Below are 24,410 nucleotides of genomic sequence, written 5' to 3'. Positions count from 1 at the left end.
CAATCATAGGTTTGAACGTAGTTTTCAATTTAGACTCGTTTATATTTTTTCGTTTGGGCTTGTATCATATTTTCCCCTCGGTTTATATGATCCGTTCATCCTACATTGACTCTTAAAATTCAAGAGTCTATCTAAAAAATGAGGATACTTTTTCAAAAAAAGAGGGTACTTTTTATATGGCCTTCCAAATACCGTTTCGATCCCTAACATCACTGAAGAGACATCTATTGTCGAAATCAGCATCTGGTGTAATAAAAAAATATTGACACCGTATGTTAGTGGCATAACATCGTGGCCACAAGTTAATTTTTTTCTGTTTAGTATTAAATTTATATTAAGATCCATTTATTACATCTTGTGATCAATTTTATTTGGCAATCGCCGATGGTCAAATGCGTTTTGTTTAAATATACTTTTTCACTTTTTTGGTCTTTTGGAAAATGTTGTTTGTGCTGTTTTTCGACCCTTCTACAACGAAAGGAGTAGGTCCGGTAAGGACCGATTTTGGCCTCAAATTTCAGGTTCATCTAACGAAAGTTGTTGGCCACTTTTTAAACACTTAAGTGTCTATTTCAATTGATTCGATTAGTTAATGTGAAAGATTTTAACTGATTTAGTCCTTAAAAACGTTCTGATTCAAGCGTAAATATGAAAAATCTATCAAATATGCCAAAATACTCACTTTTCAGATTGTTTTTGTCAAAAATGAAAGTGGCCGCATCCGTGTTCATCCTCAACCTTTATATATGTTGTGTATTATCATCAAATACAACTTACATTTCAATATTATGAATGAACACGAATGCGGCCACTTTCATTTTAAACGGAAACCGTCTAAAAATTAACCAAAATGTTAAAATTTTGAAAATTTCAGTAATTTAGCACGACTTAATGATGCTAGAACGCGATATTTGCGCATTGTATTGTCAAAAACAGCTCATATTTATGTAGCAGAAGCATTTTGCTTTCCAAAATATAGCTTAAAGATTACATTTTCACAATTTTCTAAAACTGCTATATTTTGGGGCCAAAAAGGGGTCTTACTGAACCTACTCCTTTGTTTTACAAGCACACGTATAAAAATTCCGGTTTTTATCCAACGCAATCATAGGTTTGAACGTAGTTTTCAATTTAGACTCGTTTATATATACATGTATATACTTTAACCGTGAGAAAAAATATAAGCTTTGGTGAGCTCTATAACCGACTATCCTATAAAAACCGCAATGTATGAACGTTACACAATTAGAGATGAACGTTTGACAAATGCATATTATCTGATATACACAATTATACACGATTGACGAACGCACGATACACGGTTAAGAATGAATGATTGATGAACGCACGATACACGCACGATACACGGTTAAGAATGAATGATTGATGACCGCACGATACACGCACGATACACGATTAAGAATACACGATGCACGCACGTTACACGGAAAATACACGGAACGATGAATGATGAACATACGATTGGCACACGCACGATACACGCACGATGCACGCACGCAACACGCACGATACACGATGAACGCACGGAATAATGGTCAGTTTGAATTTTAGAAGGTCTGTAACTAGTAACAGGAATTTCCTGTCGCCTAACATTATCACCCGTTATAATGAGACTGTGTATGATCTACCAATAATATGTAAAATCACAAAAACACTGAACGCCGAGAAATATTCATAACGGAAATTCACTAATCAAATGGTAAAATCAAAAGCTCAAAAACCTTAAACTAATGGATATCATATTTCTGAAATGATATAGACATGTTATTATGTAAGTAACGGTCGATTTAACAATGCATCATGGGTAGTGTAGATAGATAAACCGCTCACTAGTAAGGGACGACATCTAAAGTTCAATGAAGGATAAAAAACTTAATTCACATAGTTTTTTCACTGATCCCCCACCCCCTTCTTAACTTAATTTGGGAAAAATTGATTGACCCATATAGATATATGTAAATATCAATGTCGGATAACCAAATCTTGCAGCCGTTCAACCCCCCACCCCCAAACTATTTGAATTAAGTTGTTTATCTTACATTGATCTTTTGATGTCGTCCCTAAGAACGTCGTATAAAGTTCCATTAAATGGACATGAATGTGTATACAAAACAAATTAACATATCAAAAGCGACACAACCTTGTCACAGGGAGAGCAAGAGTTATAAGATTTTCGATGAAAACTGATTGTACTAAAGAGTTTGTAACGCCTCATTTTTCTCGGTTTCTTCGCAGTGTTTTATGGATTTATAGTTGCCTTTTTGTATTTTTATCTCTAGATTTCTATGTATTAAACTAGACGATACCCGCGACATCGCGGGTCCGTTACCAAATCTCAGAACCTATGCCTTATTTTATATTTACCACTGGACGTTAAGCAACCAACAATCAATCGACCTTATTTTATCCTGGAATTTTAGAATTCGTATATTAATCATTTGGTAAAGTCACGCTGAATAAAAGGTGCAAAGTTATTCCATGTATAAAAACGGAGTTCAGGTGTGATTTCTACCCGTCTTTTAGCAAATCCTGATTACACCGTTTGATAGTGTATAGATATAGGAAGATGTGGCATAAGTGCCAATGAGACAAACTCTCCATCTACATGTTAGTCACAATTTATAAAAGTTAACCATTATAGGTCAAGGTACGGATATTTTCAATGTTGATTCCCGAAGTGCCTTTTATTATAAAAAAAAAATGGTTGTGGTATGATTGTCAATGACACAATTATCCTCAAAAGAGACCAAATGACACAGAAATAAACATCTGGCCGGCCTTCAACAATGAGAAAATCCCATATTGCATAGTAAGCTTTGTGAGAGGCATAAAAATCACAAATGTAAAACAATTCAAACGAAAAAACAAATGGCCTAACTAATTATATAATTGTACAAAAAATGTAATACTGCAACAAGTCGTAATTTAAACCTAAACAATAAATTGGAACAGTTGTTTGGTGTTAAGCAATAATATTTAGTACCTAAATGTATGATTTATATTGGTAACACCATTATTGACACGATTCTATCAAAGCGGGATGACCTAAAATTGTTAAATTGAAGAAGTTCTTTATTTTTCCCATTGCATGTTTCTGAATATCGTTGCTACCATAATATAGAATAGCGGGACACATTTAAATGTCTTAATCAATGACATCATTTTTCAAAATATTACCTCGTCGAAGTTTGCACTTTTTATGATAATGACCCATTCTAAATTCGCCATGCTGGTGTTATCTAACAAATATTCCAATTAATATCAGAAAATAGAATAAAAATTCTTTAGATTTATAATTTTATTTATTTAAATATCGCTGAGGACGTCACAGTAATACTGTGAAAGGCTTAATTGGTCTAGTTTTATATTTTTCAAAATCTGTGTTCTTATGATTAAATCATGTGACATATGACTATCATGATTATACTCCAACTTTGAAAAGAAAGGTATAGTTGGTTATAAATAACATATACACTCGCAAAACCAATTTCGTGTCCTGTCTATTTTGTACCATGACTATTTCGTACCTCATGGAATAGTAACTTACAGATATACTTGTGGCAGATACATATGTATGCCATTTCGAATTCGCACCTCATGGAAGACATATAATTTGTATGCTCTTGATTTCTTGGTAATTAATACTATTGTCTTATTGGTGTTCGCCATTTCGTACCTTACCAAAAATGTGCATGTATGCCATTTCGTATAACACTTTTGATTTTAAAACATTCAAATACGAAATAAAAGACGGGTTTTTGGTCTGTTTTATAGTGTTCTTATAACAAATTAATGTTCAAAAAGCTACAAACTATCATAGAAATTGTTTCAACTCGAAATAGGGAACTGATGCATTGATATACATTTGCAATTTCAATTGACTTGGAGCTAGTTTTCCAGTTAAGGGTCGGGTCCATGTGTGTTGGCACTCCGCAAATGAAAACTGGTGACCTTGGAGTAGGCAATATTGCTAAGACTGGTATTAAACAAAAAAAAAAAAAAAAAAAAAAAACAATCCAATATGTAAGATGTTATCTACACAGATTGTGGTTTTGTAACACAAAAATTATTTATCTGAATTTTAATTATAGTTTTTTACTATAGCAATATGTCTTTATTGTATAACTATCCATTTTGAATATGGCTGTTATATTTGCCACTTGATAGACGTAGTTTTCACAAAACCTGGAGTCGATTTCACCAAAAAACTTACGACTAAGATTGATCGTATGTATACTGATTTGTTCATGATTAACGACCAATTTTAGTCGTATTTTTTTAGTGAAACAAACTCCTGGGCGTAATATAATGTAATTTTATTTATACTGCACTCGTTCTATTTGAGCAGTCAAAATGCGTTGACTGTATATTTCTATGTCATATACACAGTCACTGACCCGATATCACTTTTCCTCATGAATATTTAAATAGAAGTTGCCGAAATAATATTTAATCATTCAATACGAACTTTTCAACCTGTTCTTGTTTCCAATGCACACGACGATGCGTGGTACGACTCAACCTTGTTTCTTTTGCAATTATTGGAAAAACATATTTCATTTGTTAATATTTTTGTTTGCAACCTATAAATCATTATGTTGTATGCTTATGGTTGATAAACTATAACAATTCATCATCAGAATGTTCAGTATTATGTAAATCAATTAAGCGAGTCCAATGATGTGTATACATTAAGTACTAAGTAGAAAGATTGGACTTTGAATGACTCAAAAATGTAACTATTTACAAAGTAAATTTAGGGAGACAATAGATATAGGAAGATGTGGTATGAGTGCCAATGAGACAACTCTCCACCCATGCAGGTCACAATTCATCAAAGTAAACCAGTATAGGTCAAGGTACGGTCTTCAAAACGGAGCCTATATCACACCGAACAGCAAGCTAAAATGGGCCCAAAAATTTCAAATGTAAAACCATTCAAACGCCGGGAAAACCAATGGTCTAATCTATATATATAGACTGTAAGAAAGTTTTATCACTGCATGCACTAATTAAACAAAATCTTATTTTCTTTCTGAATTCAATGCAAGAGTGGTATTCAAGGTTCTTTTATTCATCCCAATACCTCGGAATATAAATTGAAATGCATGCACAACTCTAAGGCTTCCAGTCTGTTAATAACTCATTATAATGATTTCGATTAATTTCCATTGATTGTTTGAAGTATTTGTTGAAATGAGATATTCATGAGCTAAAAGAAGTTCAAATAAAAACATGCAAAAGGAAAAATAACTCTTATATATTTTTTCTTCGTGAAATAACAAGAAAAATGATGACACATCATACATTTCTATCCTTTTGTCGTCTGGATCTTTTTTTTCGGTCCCTCTGTTGTTTATTTTAGATAGGAAAAATGTTTAAACACAAGTTAAGTTTTGAGCAAAAGCATATTAAACGTACATCACTTATCTCCAAAGTTGTATAAGGGTTTAACTTGTCTTTATAATACCTTTAATACAGTGTTCCACTGCTATAATTAAGCTGGTTCCATTATCAGGTGGATCCCTTCTCCTTGACTGTTTCGGCGCTGTCCACGACAATCTCCAGGAGGTGCGCCGACTGAGTTGTTGAGTTCATCAGACTCGGCCAGAAACTAGCTAGCTCTTCCACTGTTTTCTCTTCCTCCATACCCAACCAGAGGCTTCCTCCGCCTGACTCCCAACTTTTCCTACCAAGCTTCTTCTTACAGGTTCAGTTTTTTTTCAAAATCCTGGTACTTGGCAAGCCAGTTTTCTCTCATGGGCTTCTTCAAGTCTTGTTTCCCATGGCACTAGTAGCCGTCTACAAGAATGACGTGTCTGATGATTCCTGGACCACATCACAATGTCTTGTCGGAGGGTTGTTGTTAAAATCTCTCTTGGGAAGGTGGTCTTTTCCCCCAACATATATTGACAAGATATATACTGTAAATTCAGAAATTATTGCGTGCATTTATTATTGCGATTTTGTCATTTTACACTTGAATGCGATTTTAATTTTTACGATGTTGAGAAAAGTCATGCTTAGTTCAGTTGAAATATTACAAAATGCGAGTTTTAATTATTGCGTTTACAACTCAGTCGCATTATTCGCAATAATAAAAACCTCGCAATAATTTCTGAATTTACAGTATTGTAATCGGTTCCCAGTGTCCATGTATATAATAAAAGAGCTCCTCAGTTTCAAGTTATATACATCTGTCCCAGTGTACATGTGTATTTTAAGAATTGAATGCTTCTTTTTGTAAATTTATTGGGGTGTAAAAGCGTTGACCGAAGTACATTTTGTATGAAGCGCGGAAGCGCTTCATTCTAAAAATGTACGCACGGTCAACGCTTTTACAACCCTATAAAGTTACAAAAAGAAGCATTCAATACTTATAATTACATTTTTTAGCTGGGATCATGAAAACACGAATTTTATATATTTTATTATTTAATTCACCTGTGCACTTTATTGTTGGAGCACGTGTTATCATGAGAGAAAAGCTGTATTGAGCAATGCAACTCAGCTTACGGAATAACACGTGATGTGCAGTTAGCCAATCAGAATAAAATATTATAATGAAACATACATCTTATGTAATTATATGTACATTTGTATGTACATTTGTACATGGACACTATATATGTTGTTCCCATTGCCAATATCAGAGACATATATACACATGTGTATATATGTCTCTGCCAATATGTAATTACTACAAATAAAACGTCTAGTGCCTACATGTGATCCAACAAATTGAATGCTTTATGCTTGGCATCTCTCCATTATTTATAGTATATAGACTATCCCTGTTTTGAACCCTCCTATGACATTATCATGATTATGATAAATGACTGGATATGCCCCACATGCGTTTGTGGAGTGAACCCTCCTTTTTTAATTTTAATTTTTATATTTTATTTGAAAACATTTTTTTTTTTTATATTTCAACTTTTCAACTTATATTAATTAGTCTTACATGTACTGGCTATATGATATATATTGTTTTACGGATAGAGGAATTTTTTTTTACTGATATGATTGTTAAATCGCATTGGAAAGACATTGAACACCTTCAAAAAGTAAAACTAAGTTAACGGATAAGTTAAAATATAAAAAAAAATATATTCAAATAAAATATAAAAAAACCCAAAAATAAAAAGGGGGTCCACTCGGCCACACTGAAACGCCTGAGATCTGCCCCTATAATATTATAATTCTTCATTTCAGGGAAGTGTTTTATTCATACGTTAAGTATCTGTTATAAAGGTGTTTCCTCTATGAGGAAAAACCTTTTTGTTTTTTTAATTATGCTTTAATTTTTTGTCAATTTATCAAGATTTTTGTTAAATATTTTTTTTTTGGTGTTTATAATTTGTTGGTTCTTTTTGGTTTTATTATTTTATCTTGTTTCGTTTCGTTTCGTTTCGTTTTGTTTTGTTTTGGTTGGTTTTTTTGTTTGTTTGTTTTTTTTAGTTTTACATTATTTTTTTTATTGAACATGTTGAAGATGATGGCCTATTGTGAAATGTACGGATGACACGTACACACAATTTAACTCCCCCTTATCGATACCGGTTCCTTGTCAACTACCACGGCTTACCGCCCGTACCAGTACAACATAGAGAAAATTCATAAAATGGCTGACGAAGTTGTTGACGAGACCCAAAGTGGCGGATTTTTCTCAAATCTTTTGTCAGAACTGATTGGAAGCCCACTTAATCTCTTGCTTCTTGCAATATGTTTGTTTTTATTGTACAAAATAATTGGCGGAAGACGTGATACTACACCCTCAGCGCCGAAGCCGCAGATTCCCCGTTTGAAGAAAAAAGATTTTGCACTTGAACAATTGAAAGAATATGATGGAAGGGGTCAAGATGGAAGAATTCTAATAGCTGTCAACTTCAAAGTGTTTGATGTCACACGAGGCAAACGATTTTATGGCCCAGGTAGTTAATAGAAAAATGCATACAATGATTTTAACCTAGAAGTTACACTTCAGGGCTTGACTTAGTCTATTCTACCTGCGAAACAATTACATGGTCCACAAATAGTATGAAATAACCTAAGGAACTCTGAGCTAGGGTTCCGCAGCTAAGTCTAGTCCTTATAATTAGAACTGACGCCTTACATCGACAGAAGAAGTCAAAGCAAAATTTTAGAATAGCATTTCAAGACGTCATATAATAAATGACATATTTATTTTGACTAGACTCACAGTAGAGTGTCTGCACGGCATTGTGATATCACGCAATAGCTGATTTTGTCATACAAACACAGTAACACAAACAAATTCGTTCTTGTTATTGTTTTAGCCTTCCAAAGGGATGAAAAAGAATAAAATTGATAAGTTCAAGAGTTAATTAATAACTGCAATCCCACGATTTGCCATATTTGGCCAATTTCAATTAAAAAAAATACATCATCAGATAAAATTTGTTTTATTTAAGTCAAACTTATATCAGATTAAAATAGTTTTTGCTCTGCATCCTTGGCAGTGTATTTGGTTCAATCTCAGCTATATTTCCTAGTATAAAATCTTTCCATTATTTAAAATAAGCTATTTTTGGAAGGCATGCCCGAAATCCTGGACATTGAAGAAACTCTTAGAACAGGGGTTTCCCTAATTTTGGACACACATTAATCAAAATCTAGAGGATGATTGAAACCATACAAAGATTTTATGAAATAAAAGTATGTTATGAATTTGTTCACTCAATATTATCCAATTATTGGTTTTATCAGTTGAATGAATTGAAGTCATAAGTCTTAGGTGCACGGACACACCAGACTGCACTGTAGTCCAAATATTGATAAGGCATTAAGAGAGGGTGTTAATGCCTATTACTGTCGTGCGTCAAACAGTCATTTTGGGCTACTGTTAGCGTCAAATTGGTTAAAAATTGTAATGAGATTCATCTAAATATATCCAATATCCTTATCGTGAAACTAATTTGTCATAGCCATTGGTCTCAAACAATTATTGTTACTGTTATGTTTGCGAAAAAAATAAATGTGATTCGTCAAAATTAGTCAATTTTTCCAGAACCTCCAATGACTTAATTAATACCACTAGAAATTTTAATATTAGCACATTTTAGTGACTTAAACATTGACTTTTAAATATTAGTGTTTTATTCAGGTTTTTATAACTTCAAAATGTTATATAAAATGCAGATAAGTTCTAAAAGATCGTTATAAATATATGATTAGCTCCAACATGGCAACCAAGGACAACCCATATACATTGTATACATGTATATGTAGGACTCTATAAAGTGCGATGGGGACGCTAAAGTATGATGGTCACGCTAAAGTGCGATTGTCTACGCTAAAGTGCGATGCTTCCATACGCTAAAGTCCGATGGTTCGCGAAAATATAGACGTTAGAAACGCAGTTAGATTATGACGTTAACAGTCGTTTATACATAAACCAAAAGTATACATGCTGTAAGATGAATATTTAATCAACATCTATTTTTAAACCAAATGTCTATGACACTATTTGAACCTAACTGTGATTTGTCGGCTGAAGCAAATACGTTTTTTGGTGCTGAAAGAAGGATCCGTGTCCTGCACCCGACCTATTAAAGCTTGTACAAATAAATATTATTTATTCCGACATTTTGTATTTGAAATTTACAATGACAACTGTAAAAAAGGAGGGTTAGGATATTTATGGATGTACTTAGGTGAGGGTAGGTGAAAATAATAAATTAAGAAGTTAAAATTTATACTACTAACTGGTAGAGCATCAATTAAGGATAAAAATAAGCTTAAAATATTGACAGGTCATGGACCTCCTTTTCGAGATATTTGAAATTTGAAATATGGCGGGAAAAGGCTGACTCGGACTTTTACCTTAATATTTGCATTGGTATTATTAGTTCTCATAACAAAAGAAAATTAAGAATCTTCTAAAATTTTGGTAAATGACCTTTCATGAGCTATTAAGTTTTATATGAAAAAATAAATGGGTGTTATGGGGCAAAATATTTTACTTTGTATTGTATGGAAAAACACCAAGGAGTCCGAACATTTGACACAAATTCCAAATCCTCACCTAAGTACATCCTTATGAACTATGTGAACGGCAAGCTTCGCCAATTATCCAAATATATCTATATGCGCCTGAACTTTAAATAATGATTGAACAGGAAATACAGTATTTTGTCAGACCTAAATTACCCTTTTTAGCAAGTATTACGTGGTAAACAATCACTTAATCCTACACTACAGTCCAGTATATAAAGCCTACATGTACATATATCACATTTGTTATACCTTAGCATATATATATGGACCATAATTTGCTATTGGGCTCCGTTTCCTATAACTATAGAAAAGTGATAAAATGTGAATTACTGTAAGAAAAGTTGTAACTACATCTAAAGATGCCATTATTTTTATTAACATACAAGTGTATGCTACTCTTCCCTAGAAAAAAAATTGAAATATACGAATTTCAAAGATTCTACAACCGTATTTTTGTGTTGTTTCTCGCGTTACTTTTTGCTTCCGAAGAGCATAACGCTGACTGATTTATAGATAATCGTCACCGGCAAATTCGTAACTTTCGCTTTCAAATAACAAAGAACATCGACCAATAATAATAGTGAGAAGAAAATGCCGAGAACTATAAGTATTTATGTAGCAGATGTAAGAACAGTGGCATGATTTTTGTGTCCGATTTCGTAACGCAAATTTTAGATGATGTAATCTGCTTTGTTGTAATAGAATTCTTAAAAACAATATGCAAATATGAACTCTCGCGAGATGTTCAAACAGGTAAATCAGAGATGATTTACATTCTTGTTTTGATCTTCGTAATAATTAAGTAAGAAAATGACGTTATCGTTATGCGTTACATTTCACACGAAACAGAAGTCCAGTTATTTATTAAAATTGTTTTTGTCCTTAAGTTCTAATCATTTCCGGTCATACGTGAAACATGTGACTAACATGTGATCACGCCCTTACAGCCGGACATACAATATACTAGTTCTAAACATTGTTTTTGTTTCAACGGGATGTTAGCAAACATAATCTGTAGACTTGTTTCGACTTGTTTAAAAAAGGAAAATACAATTTTCAAAGAGATTACGCCGGGGGTCTATTATTATTCCTATGTGCATAATGTTACATACGATCTTGTGTGAAAATAAATGCCCAATGACTTGACAAAATCGATTTCAAATTTGACCGACGTTTAAACACACTACGTTTCCCAATAACGATGTAAAGGGTCCTTGGAAAATTCAATCGAAATTACGTCTCTTATCATGGTGCCGATGTTCGTTGGATTGATTTTGCTTCAGCAGTAAATATTACAGGATATTTTAGGTGAATAAAGATAATTAAATGAAAAATGCATGTTAATATACCGTTACACTAGGAATGTACAAAGTTGGTAACTTTGTCACAATTTTTAATTACTATTTTTTTATTCATGTTCTGCAAACACTTTTCAGAAACGCAATAAACTTGTCAAAGGAAAAGTAAACTTTTACCAGGCATGACTTGAAAGGAAGTACTTTATTGATTTTAGCCCACTAAAGTAGGTTAAAATGTGGAAACCATGTAGATGGTGTACAGGTCACAAATATCACATGGTGCCTATTTTAAAGATTTTAATTCCAAGTTAAAAGTTTTTTTCTTTACTGGATTTAAAGAATTTTACATTGCCAATGATTTGGAATAAATTTTATATAACTGGAATTTCAAAACCAAATATAAATATATTTTTTTGGCCAAAACATCAAGATACAACGATTATGGTATCCTGACTGTATCAATGAAGAAAATATGGAAAATTCTGAATAAATTGTACTAATTGTTTTCAAAACAAGCACATATTTAGGAGTTTTATAATACTGTTACATTTAAGATGGATTTTAAGAAAAAGTATACTGTTCAGATTATTTTAAGCAGATTTTGCAATAAAATAAAACTAAAAAAATGCTTTCGGTTTCTTATGGTTTCCTGTCACGTTTAAAAAAAAACTTTAATATAACATTGAAAATAGATTTTAAATATTAACATGAAGCAAGTAACACTAGTAATGGTGTTTATTTATGCCTTTTGAATTATATTGTGCAAAATAAAGAAAATAAAGATTGGTTTCCTGTTTGGTTTCCTGTCACGTAAATGGTGAATCAAAATGTATTAATTTTTTCTCGAAAAACTCAATTGTTCCATTCATACTATTCTAACACCAACACAACCCACAAAATAAAAGTTAAAATTTTAGAACTTATAAAAAAGGATACAAAAAGAAACCAAAGGCCGAATACCAAATTATGGTCCATATACTAACTTTTTTTACAAAAAAAATATTTTTAAAAATCATTGTACAACGAACCTTACCCTATGGTGTATTGCACTTTAGTGTGATATACCATCGTACTTTTAGCAAACAAACAACCATCGAACTTTAGCGTGAAACACCATCATACTTTAGCATGTTTAGCAAACAAACAACCATCGCACTTTAGCGTGAGACACTATCGTACTTTAGCGTAGACCATTGCACTTTAGCGTGCCCATCGCACTTTAGAGTACCATCGCACTTTAGAGTCCTACATGTACATATATACACCATGTTGGATGAACACTTATTGACACTATATTTAAAACGATCTGTATGAAATTACCTGCTAGCTGTAATTAATTTTGAAGTTTTCAAATTCACTTTTAAGATACTATTATTTTGTAATCAATGTTTAAAAGACAACAATATACTTAATAATTAAAATTTCAAGTGTTATTCGGATAATACATTTAATAGTGTAATTCGGTCATTCATGTTACTCAATTTTTCATCTTCTGAAAAAAGTGCACATTTTGTCGTCATGCACTGAACATTACACCACGGTTAATGCCATTTTTTGCCATTATTCATCATGAAGGTACCCCCATTACCACCCTCATAAGAATGACATATTAGCAAATGATAAGCATGATAAGTCTAAGAATGGGGAAACAGTAAAAAATAGAATAAACAGTTACATTTAATGATTTAGCATGTATAGTGATTTGATACTTAATGATTAACATGATGAAGTGAATATGTCATAATTATTTTTTAACCACACAGTGACAAACAGTACATGTTTCTACTAAACCTACAGGGTTTTGTTTCTTTCCCAGTGGTCTTCTTAGCCCAAGACAAAATGGACTCTTACATTTCAAGTTTTGTCCTGATACCCTCAGACTCTTCCAATACGCCCATGTGCCAATTACAATGGCAATGTAATGTACTATTGAAATTGCCCTTTGAATGATCAATATATATCCGATCAAAAAGTTCAATAACAATCATATTTTTTGTTTGTTTGTTGTAAAGTCTTTCTTAGTCGAAGGACGAGTTAGTATTGATTTACTGAAGATGTTGTAAATATCTCTTTAACTCTACAAACTTTGAAATTGAGAACAGAAATGGGGAATAAGTCAAAGAGACAACAATCCGACTAAATACACGTACATGTAGCAGAAATCAGCCGAAGGCCACCAATGGGTCAGACCGTCTTCAACACAGTGAGAAAATCCTTCATCCAAAGGCGTTTCTACTGGCCCCTTAACTAAAATGTGTTCCACATCAGTGATAAAAGATGTTGTTCTGAACTTCGAAATATATAAATGAACTAAAATTATAAATCATACTAGACGAACAAATGCCAGAGGCTCCCGACTTTGGACAGGCACAAAAATATGGCAGGATGTTTTGGAGATCTCAATCCTACCCAATACCTGTAGCAAGTCTAGCCAATGAGGACTATACAAACACAAAGATATAGGAACAGTAAAAGAAGTCTGAGTCAGATGTCAATATTGGTAACAAAAGAAACTAAACAAAATGACAATGATACATAAATTAACAAATGACTGCTAGCAGTCTCATTGGCACTCATACCACATCTTCTTATATCTATATACATGTAGCACAATGACAGGTTGTATAAGTACAGAGCCTCATCGTAAGAAAAACAAAACGCATTATTGAATTTGGATTTACTTCCACCCATGAAATCTAGGATAATTGGTATCCAACTAACATGACTGATAATGAAGTGGCAGCCACAGCAACATTAAAAAAAAAACAGTGTAATATATATGCAATTCTGAGAGTGTTGAGTAAAACAGGTCTATTAAAAAGTTTATATCATGATATTTTATGGTTGTATCATTATTTTCGAGACTACAAAAACTACAGTTCCTGATGCATGTAATGGTTGTTCCCCTGTGTTCATGGTGTTCAAGTTGTTGTTAATAGTCAAAATCAAATCTTAAAAAGAAGATGGGGTATGATTGCCAATGAGACAACTCTCCACAAGAGACCAAAATGACACAGAAATTAACAACTATAGGTCACCTTACGGCCTTCAACTTTGAGCAAAGCCCATATCACATAGTCAGCTATATAGGCTCAGTCTGCACGGTTAGCCACTAGTCCGATGCCCCAGACTAGTAAAATTTCATTTGGACTAGTAAGTTTTTGCAAAATTTTGTTTGGACCAATAAGAAAAATGTCAGAATATTGGTCTTCAGAGTAGTAGTTGAAAAAGTTTTTGGTGCAGACTGTAGGCTCAGTAATGACAATGTAAAACAATTCAAATGAGAAAACTGACAGCCTTATTTATTTTAAAAAAACTTCTTGTATTTCAGATGGAGCCTATGGAGTATTTGCAGGTAGAGATGCATCACGAGGTCTTGGTACTTTCTCACTCAATGAGGATGCTCTGAAGGATGAATATGATGATCTATCAGATCTTAATATGGAACAGATGGAAAGAGTCAAAGAATGGGAGATGCAATTTACAGGTAAAACAAAAAGGATTTCATAGAATTCAAAATACATACATTTGGCAAAAGTGAAAATTAAAATTGTTTGGGGTTGCCTTTCTACTCACCTAAAAAGCAGCCGTCTGGAAATTTTTTAGGACACACATCTTTTCAAAAAAATATTCCTGCTTCAGCACAGGGGTCTCATTGGCCAAGTGGTCTAATTATTTACAACTGTAATCACTTTTTTTGCCGATACATAAAAGTCTGATTACATATTTACTTGTCTTATGCGAGGGACCAGTGGCTAATGGTGCAGACTGGCTCTTATCTAACACTGCCAGAACTGGCCATGACATTTGACTCTTTCATAACTTTGCTTTCATCAGTTTTCTCAATATCTTTATCTTCATGTAACTGATTACAACAATCTTCTCCGTAATTATTATATCTATATAAATGTATACCTACAAACAAATATTCATAATCCCAAAGAAAAACACTGAACACTGTTATCATGGTTATGACTGTACAATTAGGATTTATAATAATACTGAAAATCAGCCTTTTGATTGCTCTCTATTAAAGGAATATATGCATCTTTTTTTTCTGCTAACTTTTAATTTAGAGCACTTAATGGGAATGAACCAAGCTGTTATCATTACCATAGATGTATCTCCATACGTGTATTGGTGGGGGCACTGTCCCTTTACTATACTTCTGCGATTTATCATGGTTATCTTAAATTCTGATTTGGCTGCCATTTGTTCTGAAAAAATACTTATGATAAAAATTTAATGACACATCAACCAAAAATCATGCACTGCTTCAATTTATACCAGATATTTTATTTTTTTTATTTAATCATAATTTTATTTTTAAATAATGTATTTTGTTTGTATGAACATTTACAACATGTATGATATACAAGCATGATATATATATTTATTCTTAGTACATCTAAAAAGCCTCTTGATTAATCAATTACATTTAATCTACATGCATAGGTTCCGCAACTATTCAAATGTGTGTTGTGCATTTGCCAATACACTATTTGATATGTTACGAAAGACGAAGAAAGATAAGGAAATTCTAAATACTGTAAAAAATTGTCAGCAGCTGTATCTTTCAATCCCAAAAAAGATCCTTGGAGCTTCAAAGATTAAATTTTGTAGAAAGAGTTGTGCATTTGATGTTAACAAAAATGGTTTTACATGTTAGCTACCTTAAGCTTGTTCCCACCTATTAGAAAAATCAAATCTACTACTTCAATGAATTAATTATTAAAGCAGTTTTGTTTATAATATCAAAAAGATTTGATTCAGCATTCTTTGAAGTAGTAATTGAATTATTCATACAAATATTTTGCAGAGAAATATGATTATGTTGGACGGTTATTAAAGCCTGGAGAGACGCCCAGAGAATATTCAGATACAGAAGACGAGCATTCAGAAGACAAGAGCACAGAAGAGAAGAAGAAAGACTAGTTTGTTTTTTGTTAAGGTGTTGACTGGTGCTATCTGCCATGTTGAAGCTGCCAACTTATCTGTCTGGACCACATTGACATGTAATAAATCCATAGAGTTCTCTCCCTTTGTAGTAGTCCTGAATCATTAGCAAGTAATCCAAATGTTATGTCCAAGACATACAGTCCTTTATCATGTTTATAGTCATGTGATTTACTCATGTCGACGCTAAAGCGTTAGATTAACAATGATTCATAAATATATAGATATCTTGACCATATCAAGGATTTACATACATGGTTTTTGTGGTCAGTTGTTGCAGCTTAAATGAAAGAAAAAGTATTTATTAAAAATCTTGTACACGATTGTCAAACTGCTTTTAGTCTAATTTTACTTTTTTTTTTTTTACTTTTTCATATTGTATAAATGTATGTGCTATTTATATTAAATGAGTATTACATGTATGTTATTTTTATCTATTTTGGGGGATCAAATTGTGCAATGATGTCACTGGTTTATTTTGCTATATCTTGCTTCAATATCATGAGTATATACTAGTAAAAATTCTTACAGGTTACCTTATATATTTTTTTCATGCATATTTCAAACTTAATATTTATGTCTGAAATAACATAAATATTTAAAAAGTGATAACATCCAAAATAGCAAATTGCAAAACCTTTTACGAAAAGAAATAAAGTGTACTTTGTGTGCACTGGTTGATTAAATCATTCTAGAACGGCGAGGGACCAACAATACTTCCAACAAGCAATTTAAGCATGTTAAGCATTATTTCACTATTTTTTCTTCATATTTGTTCCAAAACATTTTGAAATGTCTGGTACCCGAATCTTAAATCATGATTATACCTGATCTTATATCTTGTAAATGCTCAGTAGAAGGAAAATAGAAAGAACCTGATCAGTATGAATATAAGTGCCTGATTACTATTCTTGAGGGGCGGTACAGGAAGGTGACATCCCCAAAATATTTAAACATTCTTTCCCAGATCCCTGAATTATTTATTAATTCCCGAGTCCCAATAGGTGAAAATCCTGAATTCTGATGACAATAAAGATTAATCTAGAATTACTGCTAAAGTAAAGACCAAATCCTGTTTCTTGAATAATGTTCTCCGACCCCTATTGCTTTCTTTTACCAGATTAACAAAGGAAGACTATGTTAATGAGTTGACTTCTCATTCTTGAAGGCCATACAGTTACTTAAAATTAAACTTAAAAATTGTTCACTTCATTTGAACTTTGGTGTACGTAAAGTCGTCTTATTGGAAATCATATCACATCTCTTTATTTTTATATAAATTTATGATACTTTTGACTACCTTTGTGCAGTATTGTATATCATGTGTATCTTATTAGAAGATATATTTCTGAGCATTATTAAGATTGAAAATTAGCTTTAAATACCCATGTTGCTTATTGTGAAAAGCTTGCATCAGAACTTTGTTTTCTATAGATTTTAAAATCTGTTTATGCACTGCTAATTTTAAATGCATTTTGAAAGGTTGTCATTTCTGTATGTGCTACATGTATATTGTTATATATTTTTCATTGATTTATTCCAAGTTTTACTCATATTGTTTCTCTTAAAATGAGATAGAATAACTAGTTTTAAACACAAACAAGTGCAAGTATGGAAACAGTACTTGGTAATATACAATGTATGTTATTCAAAACTATTATTATGTGAGCTAATAGTTTGATATATGCAGTGCTTTATTTTTTCAAATTAAGTATGTTGTCTACGGCTATAGTGTGGGAAATATATACAGATTGCTTTGAAATTGATGATTTTGAATGAGGAAGCTTTTGCTGTAAATGCACAAAAGTAGACACCAGATTACACTTTGCCATAATGTGTTGAGGCTAATGTTTGTGTTAGTTTCTTAAATTATGTAGACAAAAGCCACTGAATTTAATGAAAAAAAGGATTTTAAATTAAGAACAGAATGAATCATGCTGTTCGAGGTAAATATATTGTAAAATCTTTTGAATTACTTCCCTTTATATAAAACCAATTAAAAATGTCAATAACAATAATTTTATTTCCATGCAATTTAATCTACCATCTTTACCATCTGTTTAAAAAATACATGTATGTTCAAAAAGCAACATTAGTCTAAAATAACCATATTAGAGACAACTATTTTATTTAGAAGCTGACATTAAATTTGCTGTTGTAGGATTATATTGCATTATATTTCACAGGTGCAGGTATTTTTCAATTTTTCACTACTTGGTCCAAGGTACATTGAAGCATACTTTTGTTAAATGTCAATATTTAAGTAGAAGATGGAATGGGATTATAGTGTGTAAAAGTAGAACGATTATTTTTCAGAGATTTGTTATTTTCATTTTGTTTGCTTGAGTTTTTTTTTTTCGTTTTTTCTTCATTGAAAGATCTCTTTTCTATATTATTTTATTTTGTGACATTCCATCAAGTTTTTGTATATTTCTGTAAATGAGTGGTTTGAAAATTAGTGTCTGATATATAAGTCTTAACCCCTCATGTACAAATATCTTATATCTGTATGACATGTGGACAATAGCTGATCTATAATACAGGTTTGAAATAGGATTTTTAATCAGGATATCTGGTGCACTCAAGTGGATTTTTGTGATTGAAAATTTCAGACTAAATTTGATCATAGGATGTGCCATATAATTTTTTATGTTTTAGATTTTAGATTTTAATAGAGGGAAAAGGGATTAACCACCCTAGGGAATTCTAAGTAATGTTAAAATGAAATTGAATGCCCATGAAAACTATTGAAGTTTATATTGTTATGGGTTATCAAGTCAATGCTGATAAACTTAACTTACTGTAAAATACAAGTTACAAATTTATTGTTGTGGTTTTTGAAGAATGAACAAAAAAATCAAGATTAGTTATTGGTGATTTTTAAATAGTAAATGCCTCATGCAAATTATGCAATAAGAATTTTTTGGCAACACCAAATCGGTTACAATTTTTTACAATCATTAAAACATTGCATGTTGTTTGGAATATACCATACCAGTATACATTTTTAAGTATGTGAATCATGGTACCATGGTAGAATATGGTCATTGTAAGAATACTGATGTGCAGTCTTTATTTTCAGATAAGCAGATAGTTTTTCTCCACTAACTCAGACAAGAAATTAGCATAATATATCTAAAAACCAAATATCTTTAGTGTGTTTCTACTTGAGCTCTTTGTCCCTGTACAATTCATATAAGTTTTGCAGTAACAAAAAAAACTTTACCAAATTATTTGACCTGTAAATGATATGCATAGTCTTTCTCATTGTCGGCAACTTTAGAATTAGAGATGAGTCCCATTTGATGATATCATGTATAACTTGTTATGTGAGATACCTGTCAAGTACACATTTGTTGCTTAAATGTAAATGTTTGTGTGAATATAAAAATGGGAATTGACAATTTTTTGAAAGACAATTTTATTGTTCTAGTCGTGTGGAGTTGCACTGTATTGTGTATGGTTGAGATGTATATATTGTTGGTGAGGTATGAAATATTTTATTTTATAATATTCAATAAAATATGTGATTCTCAAGTTGAACAAAGGTTGGTTAATTTATGTAGATTTGAATAAGAATTGTATATATAAACATTTTGGATTATAGATTGTCTATGTTTTTTCGAAACATGAAAGTTTCTCAGTAACTATCTTATCTTAGGGCAATAGTCCTAAGATAGGATCACAGAGATGCGATGTCATTCTAAGGCAATAGTCTGGAAATGAGATGTCATTGTAGGGCAATAGTCTGGAGATGTGATCTCATTGTAGGGCAATAGTCTGAAGATGAAATCTCGCTGTAGGGCAATAGTCTTGAGATGAGATGTCATTGTAGGACAATAGTGCTAAGATGTGATCTCATTGTAGGGCAATAGTCTAGAGATGAAATCTCGCTGTAGAGCAATAGTCTTGAGATGAGATGTCATTGTAGGACAATAGTGCTAAGATGAGATCTCATTGTAGGGCAATAGTCTGGAGATGGGATGTCATTGTAGGGCAATAGTCCTAAGATGAGATCTCTTTGTAGGGCAATAGTCTAGAGATGAGATGTCATTGTAGGGCAATAGTCTGGAGATGAGATGTCATTGTAGGGCAATAGTCCTAAGATGAGATGTTATTGTAGGGCAATAGTCTGGAGATGGGATGGATGTCATTGTAAGGCAATAGTCCTAAGATGAGATCTCATTGTAGGGCAACTGTCTGGGGATGAGATGTAATTGTAAGGCAATATTCTGGAGATGAGATCTCATTGTAGGGCAATAGTCTGGAGATGAGTTGTCATTGTAGGGCAATAGTCTGGAGATGAGTTGTCATTGTAGGGCAATAGTCTTGATATGATAGTTCTTTGAAGGGCAATAGTATTGAGAGAAGATGCTTTAATAATGCAATAGTCCTTGGATGTAGCCAAGAAACCTTTTGGGGTTTGAAAGAACATAGAGATCTGTTAATAAATATTCATTTAGCTCATGTCATTGCATTCTCTTATACTAAACTGAAAAATAAAACCATCACAGTCAAATTGAATGAAAAAAGGGGGAAATCTGCAGAAAGGTAAACAGCAAATTTAAAAAGAACGAGATGTTGAAAATGTGTAAAAGATGTGATACATAAATAAAACTTTGAGCACATTTTGATTTCAAACTTTTTAACAGCTTTTTACTAAATGTTTCTCTTATGAAAATTTACTATTTTAAATACTGAATGCTTAAAACTTAATCTTAGAAAACCAATTTTTAAGTTATGTCAAATTGCCTATTTTGTAATAATACTACATTTATATGGAAACTTCATCTATTTTACTTTTTATTGCTAGTTTTACTTCAAAAGGATAAGTACATAATAAAGACATATGCATGATTTTACACAAATTATTGTTGCTAAATGTCAAATGGATTTCTGAATTCAATGTATATATAAATATATGATATATTGAGTAAAATACATTTAAGCAATATGATTCTATTGTTGATTGTTTTTAAGATATTTGCATTTTTAAATTATTCTTCAAAAAATTCTAGTTTTTAAAATATTTGCATTTTTAAATTATTCTTCAAAAAAGAATTTTTGACAGTATAACCTTAGCCTATAGTACTGTTGCAATATTGACAGAATCCCATATATTTATTATTGTACAATTCTATTTAAATTACAGGGTAAATATGAAAAAGGGAGATAACTCTTTTTAATTTTGATCATTTTGACAGCTTTATATATATATGAGGAGAGGGTCACACACCAACTTTTTGCTTCTGTTAATATCAAATACAAAATCAAAGATGTATAATTGTTCCACACATTGTTTTTTAAAGCAGCTGATTTTAACAAATGAAACTAAATGTTTATTTTTAACATTATTTATAAAAAAAATGTCACTTAGGGTACCCCATAAAAATCCTCTTAGATTAAAACAGTTAGAAATGATAACTGCCTTTGTTTACCTGAAGCTTTCAAAAGATGCTATTGAATTTAAGCCATGACTTCGTTCATGATACAGACAATTCAAATATATATTTTAAATGATTGTTTTGCTAACGGAGGTGTCTTTTTAACCAGACTTTTTGCTTCGGTTATGCTCAACTTTTAACTAATTATATTTATTTGCCAATGAGTAATTGTAGATTTTGGTATAAAAGTTCTGTATATATATATACACTGATTGTTATTTAATTTGTCCTATTGTATGATTATTTAAATCAAATTAAAGGCAAAGTGTACAGTTGAAATCTGTGTATGTACTCCTTCTTACTAAATAAAATTAAGAATGGAAATGGGGAATGTTTCAAAAAAGACCACAACCTGACCAAAGAGCAGAGAACAGACGAAGACCACCAATAGGTCTTCAACACAGCAAGAAAAGATTGCATCCAGAGGTGTGCTTCAGCTGGCCCCTAAACAAAAATGTGTACTAGTTCAGTGGTAATGGACATCATACTAAACTCCGAAATATATAAGTGAACTAAAATTGAAAATCTTACCAGACTAACAAAGTCCAGGCTCCTGACTTGGGACAGGCGCAAAAGTGCAGCAGGGGTTAAACATGTTTTGTGAGATCTCAACCCTTCCCCTTTACTTATAGCTAATTAGAAAAAAAACGCATATCAATACGCATAGTAAAACTCAGATTTAAAAAAGTTCAAGTCCGATTTCAGAATAGGTAACAAAAGAAACTAACCAAAATGACAATGATAAATAAATTAACGAAGGACTACTAGCTGTTACTTATATATGCAAGCTTCAGACCTCAATTAAAGTTTAACTAATATAACAAACATAACAGCAACCAATAAGATCCAACAACAATCACTGAATAACTGAGTTGGTGTCTCTAAACTTTGGACATGTACATATAGAAAATGGTGGAGTCAAACATGTTTGTTAGAGCTCAACCCAAAGCTTTTTAGCTCACCTGACCTGAAAGGTCAAGTGAGCTTTTCTCATCACTTGGCGTCCGGCATCCGTCGTCCGTCGTCCGTAAACTTTTACAAAAATCTTCTCCTCTAAAACTACTGGGCCAAATTTATCCAAACTTGGCCACAATCATCCTTGGGGTAGCTAGTTTTAAAAATGTGTCCGATGACCTGGCCATCAAACCAAGATGGCCCCATGGCTAAAAATAGAACACAGGGGTAAAATGCAGTTTTTGGCTTATAACTCAAAAACCAAAGCATTTAGAGCAAATCTGACATGTGGTGAAATTGATAATCAGGTCAAGATCTATCTGCCCTGAAATTTTCAGATGAATCGGACAACCCGTGTTGGGTTGCTGCCCCTGAATTGGTAATTTTAAGGAAATTTTGCTGTTTTTGGTTATTATCTTGAATATCATTATAGATAGAGATAAACTGTAAAGAGCAATAATGTTCAGCAAAGTAAGATTTACAAATAAGTCAACATGACTGAAATGGTCAGTTAGTGTTAGTAATCTTTTACAAAATTCTTCTCCTCTGAAACTACTGGGCTAAAGTTAACCAAACTTGGCAAAAATCATCTTTGGGGTATCTAGTTAAAAAAATGTGTCCGGTGACCCGGCCATCTAACCAAGATGGCTGCCACAGCTAAAAATAGAACATAGGGGTAAAATGCAGTTTTTGGCTTATAACTCAAAAACCAAAGCATTTAGAGAAAATCTAACAGAATTTAATTGTTTATCATGTCAAGATCTATCTGCCCTGAAATTTTCAGATGGATCGGACAACTGGTTGTTGGGTTGCTGCCCCTGAATTGGTAATTTTAAGGAAATTTTGCAGTTTTTGGTTATTATCTTGAATACTATTATAGATAGAGATAAACTGTAAACAACAATAATGTTCAGCAAAGTAAGATCTACAAATAAGTCAACATGACCAAAATTGTCAGAGAACTCCTTAAGGAGTTATTGTCCTTTATAGTCAATATTGAACAACTTTTCGTCATTTTTGTAACTTGTACAAAAATCTTCTTTTCTAAAACTATGGACCAAATTTAACCAAACTTGGCCACAATCATTACTAGGGTATCTATTTTAAAAAAGTGTCTAATGACCCTGCCTGCCAACCAAAATGGCCGACATCAGTAAAACAGTAACAGGTGAGCGACACAGGCTCTTGAGAGCCTCTAGTTTAAAAAGACCGTCCTAAACAGTTGTCCATCCGTACACGTTTGAAGATGCAAATAGGCTCAAAATTGCGAACTTGGATTAAATGTGCATTACTAGGAGTACAACAACCCTCTTTCTGAAATAAATAACTTTGAACTTCATTTCAAACCAATGAGAAATGTTAAGTTTAACATCTACCTTCCGTTCGGAACTGTTGTATGTATGTGACCTAAATATACACGGTCACATGTAGTTGCTATTTCTGTGTCAGTTCGGTCTCTTTTGAAGAGTTGTCTCATTAACTATCATGCCACATCTTCTTGTTTATATTTGATGTAATGATGTGTCTCAGGTTAAGTTTGCGTAACGTCCAGTAGCAAATAGTTCTTACATATTCAAGACACGAAGGACTTTGCAGTTTTTTAAAGTGTATAGTTCTCGACTGACATTGAAAAATCAATCAATGTCAGTTGAAATCAGACATAACTGTATTTGTGGGTGCAATATCAATCTCAGACATGACCTTTATATGCATGTAC

General features: G+C 32.3%; 1 protein-coding gene across 1 annotated transcript; it reads left to right on the top strand.

Annotated features, from left to right (window-relative positions):
• The first annotated feature begins 7,601 nt into the window (after window positions 1–7,601).
• Window positions 7,602–22,018, top strand: LOC139485747 (membrane-associated progesterone receptor component 1-like). Its single transcript, XM_071270404.1, has 3 exons — window positions 7,602–7,955; window positions 14,671–14,826; window positions 16,159–22,018. Exons 1-3 carry the CDS (start codon window positions 7,646–7,648, stop codon window positions 16,272–16,274), a joined length of 582 nt encoding a protein of 193 aa, XP_071126505.1. The 5' UTR covers window positions 7,602–7,645; the 3' UTR covers window positions 16,275–22,018.
• Window positions 22,019–24,410: the final 2,392 nt, after the last annotated feature.

The sequence above is a fragment of the Mytilus edulis genome, chromosome 8, assembly GCF_963676685.1.
Source record: "Mytilus edulis chromosome 8, xbMytEdul2.2, whole genome shotgun sequence".
NCBI lineage: Eukaryota > Metazoa > Mollusca > Bivalvia > Mytilida > Mytilidae > Mytilus > Mytilus edulis.
This window is presented reverse-complemented; position numbering and strand designations above follow the sequence as displayed.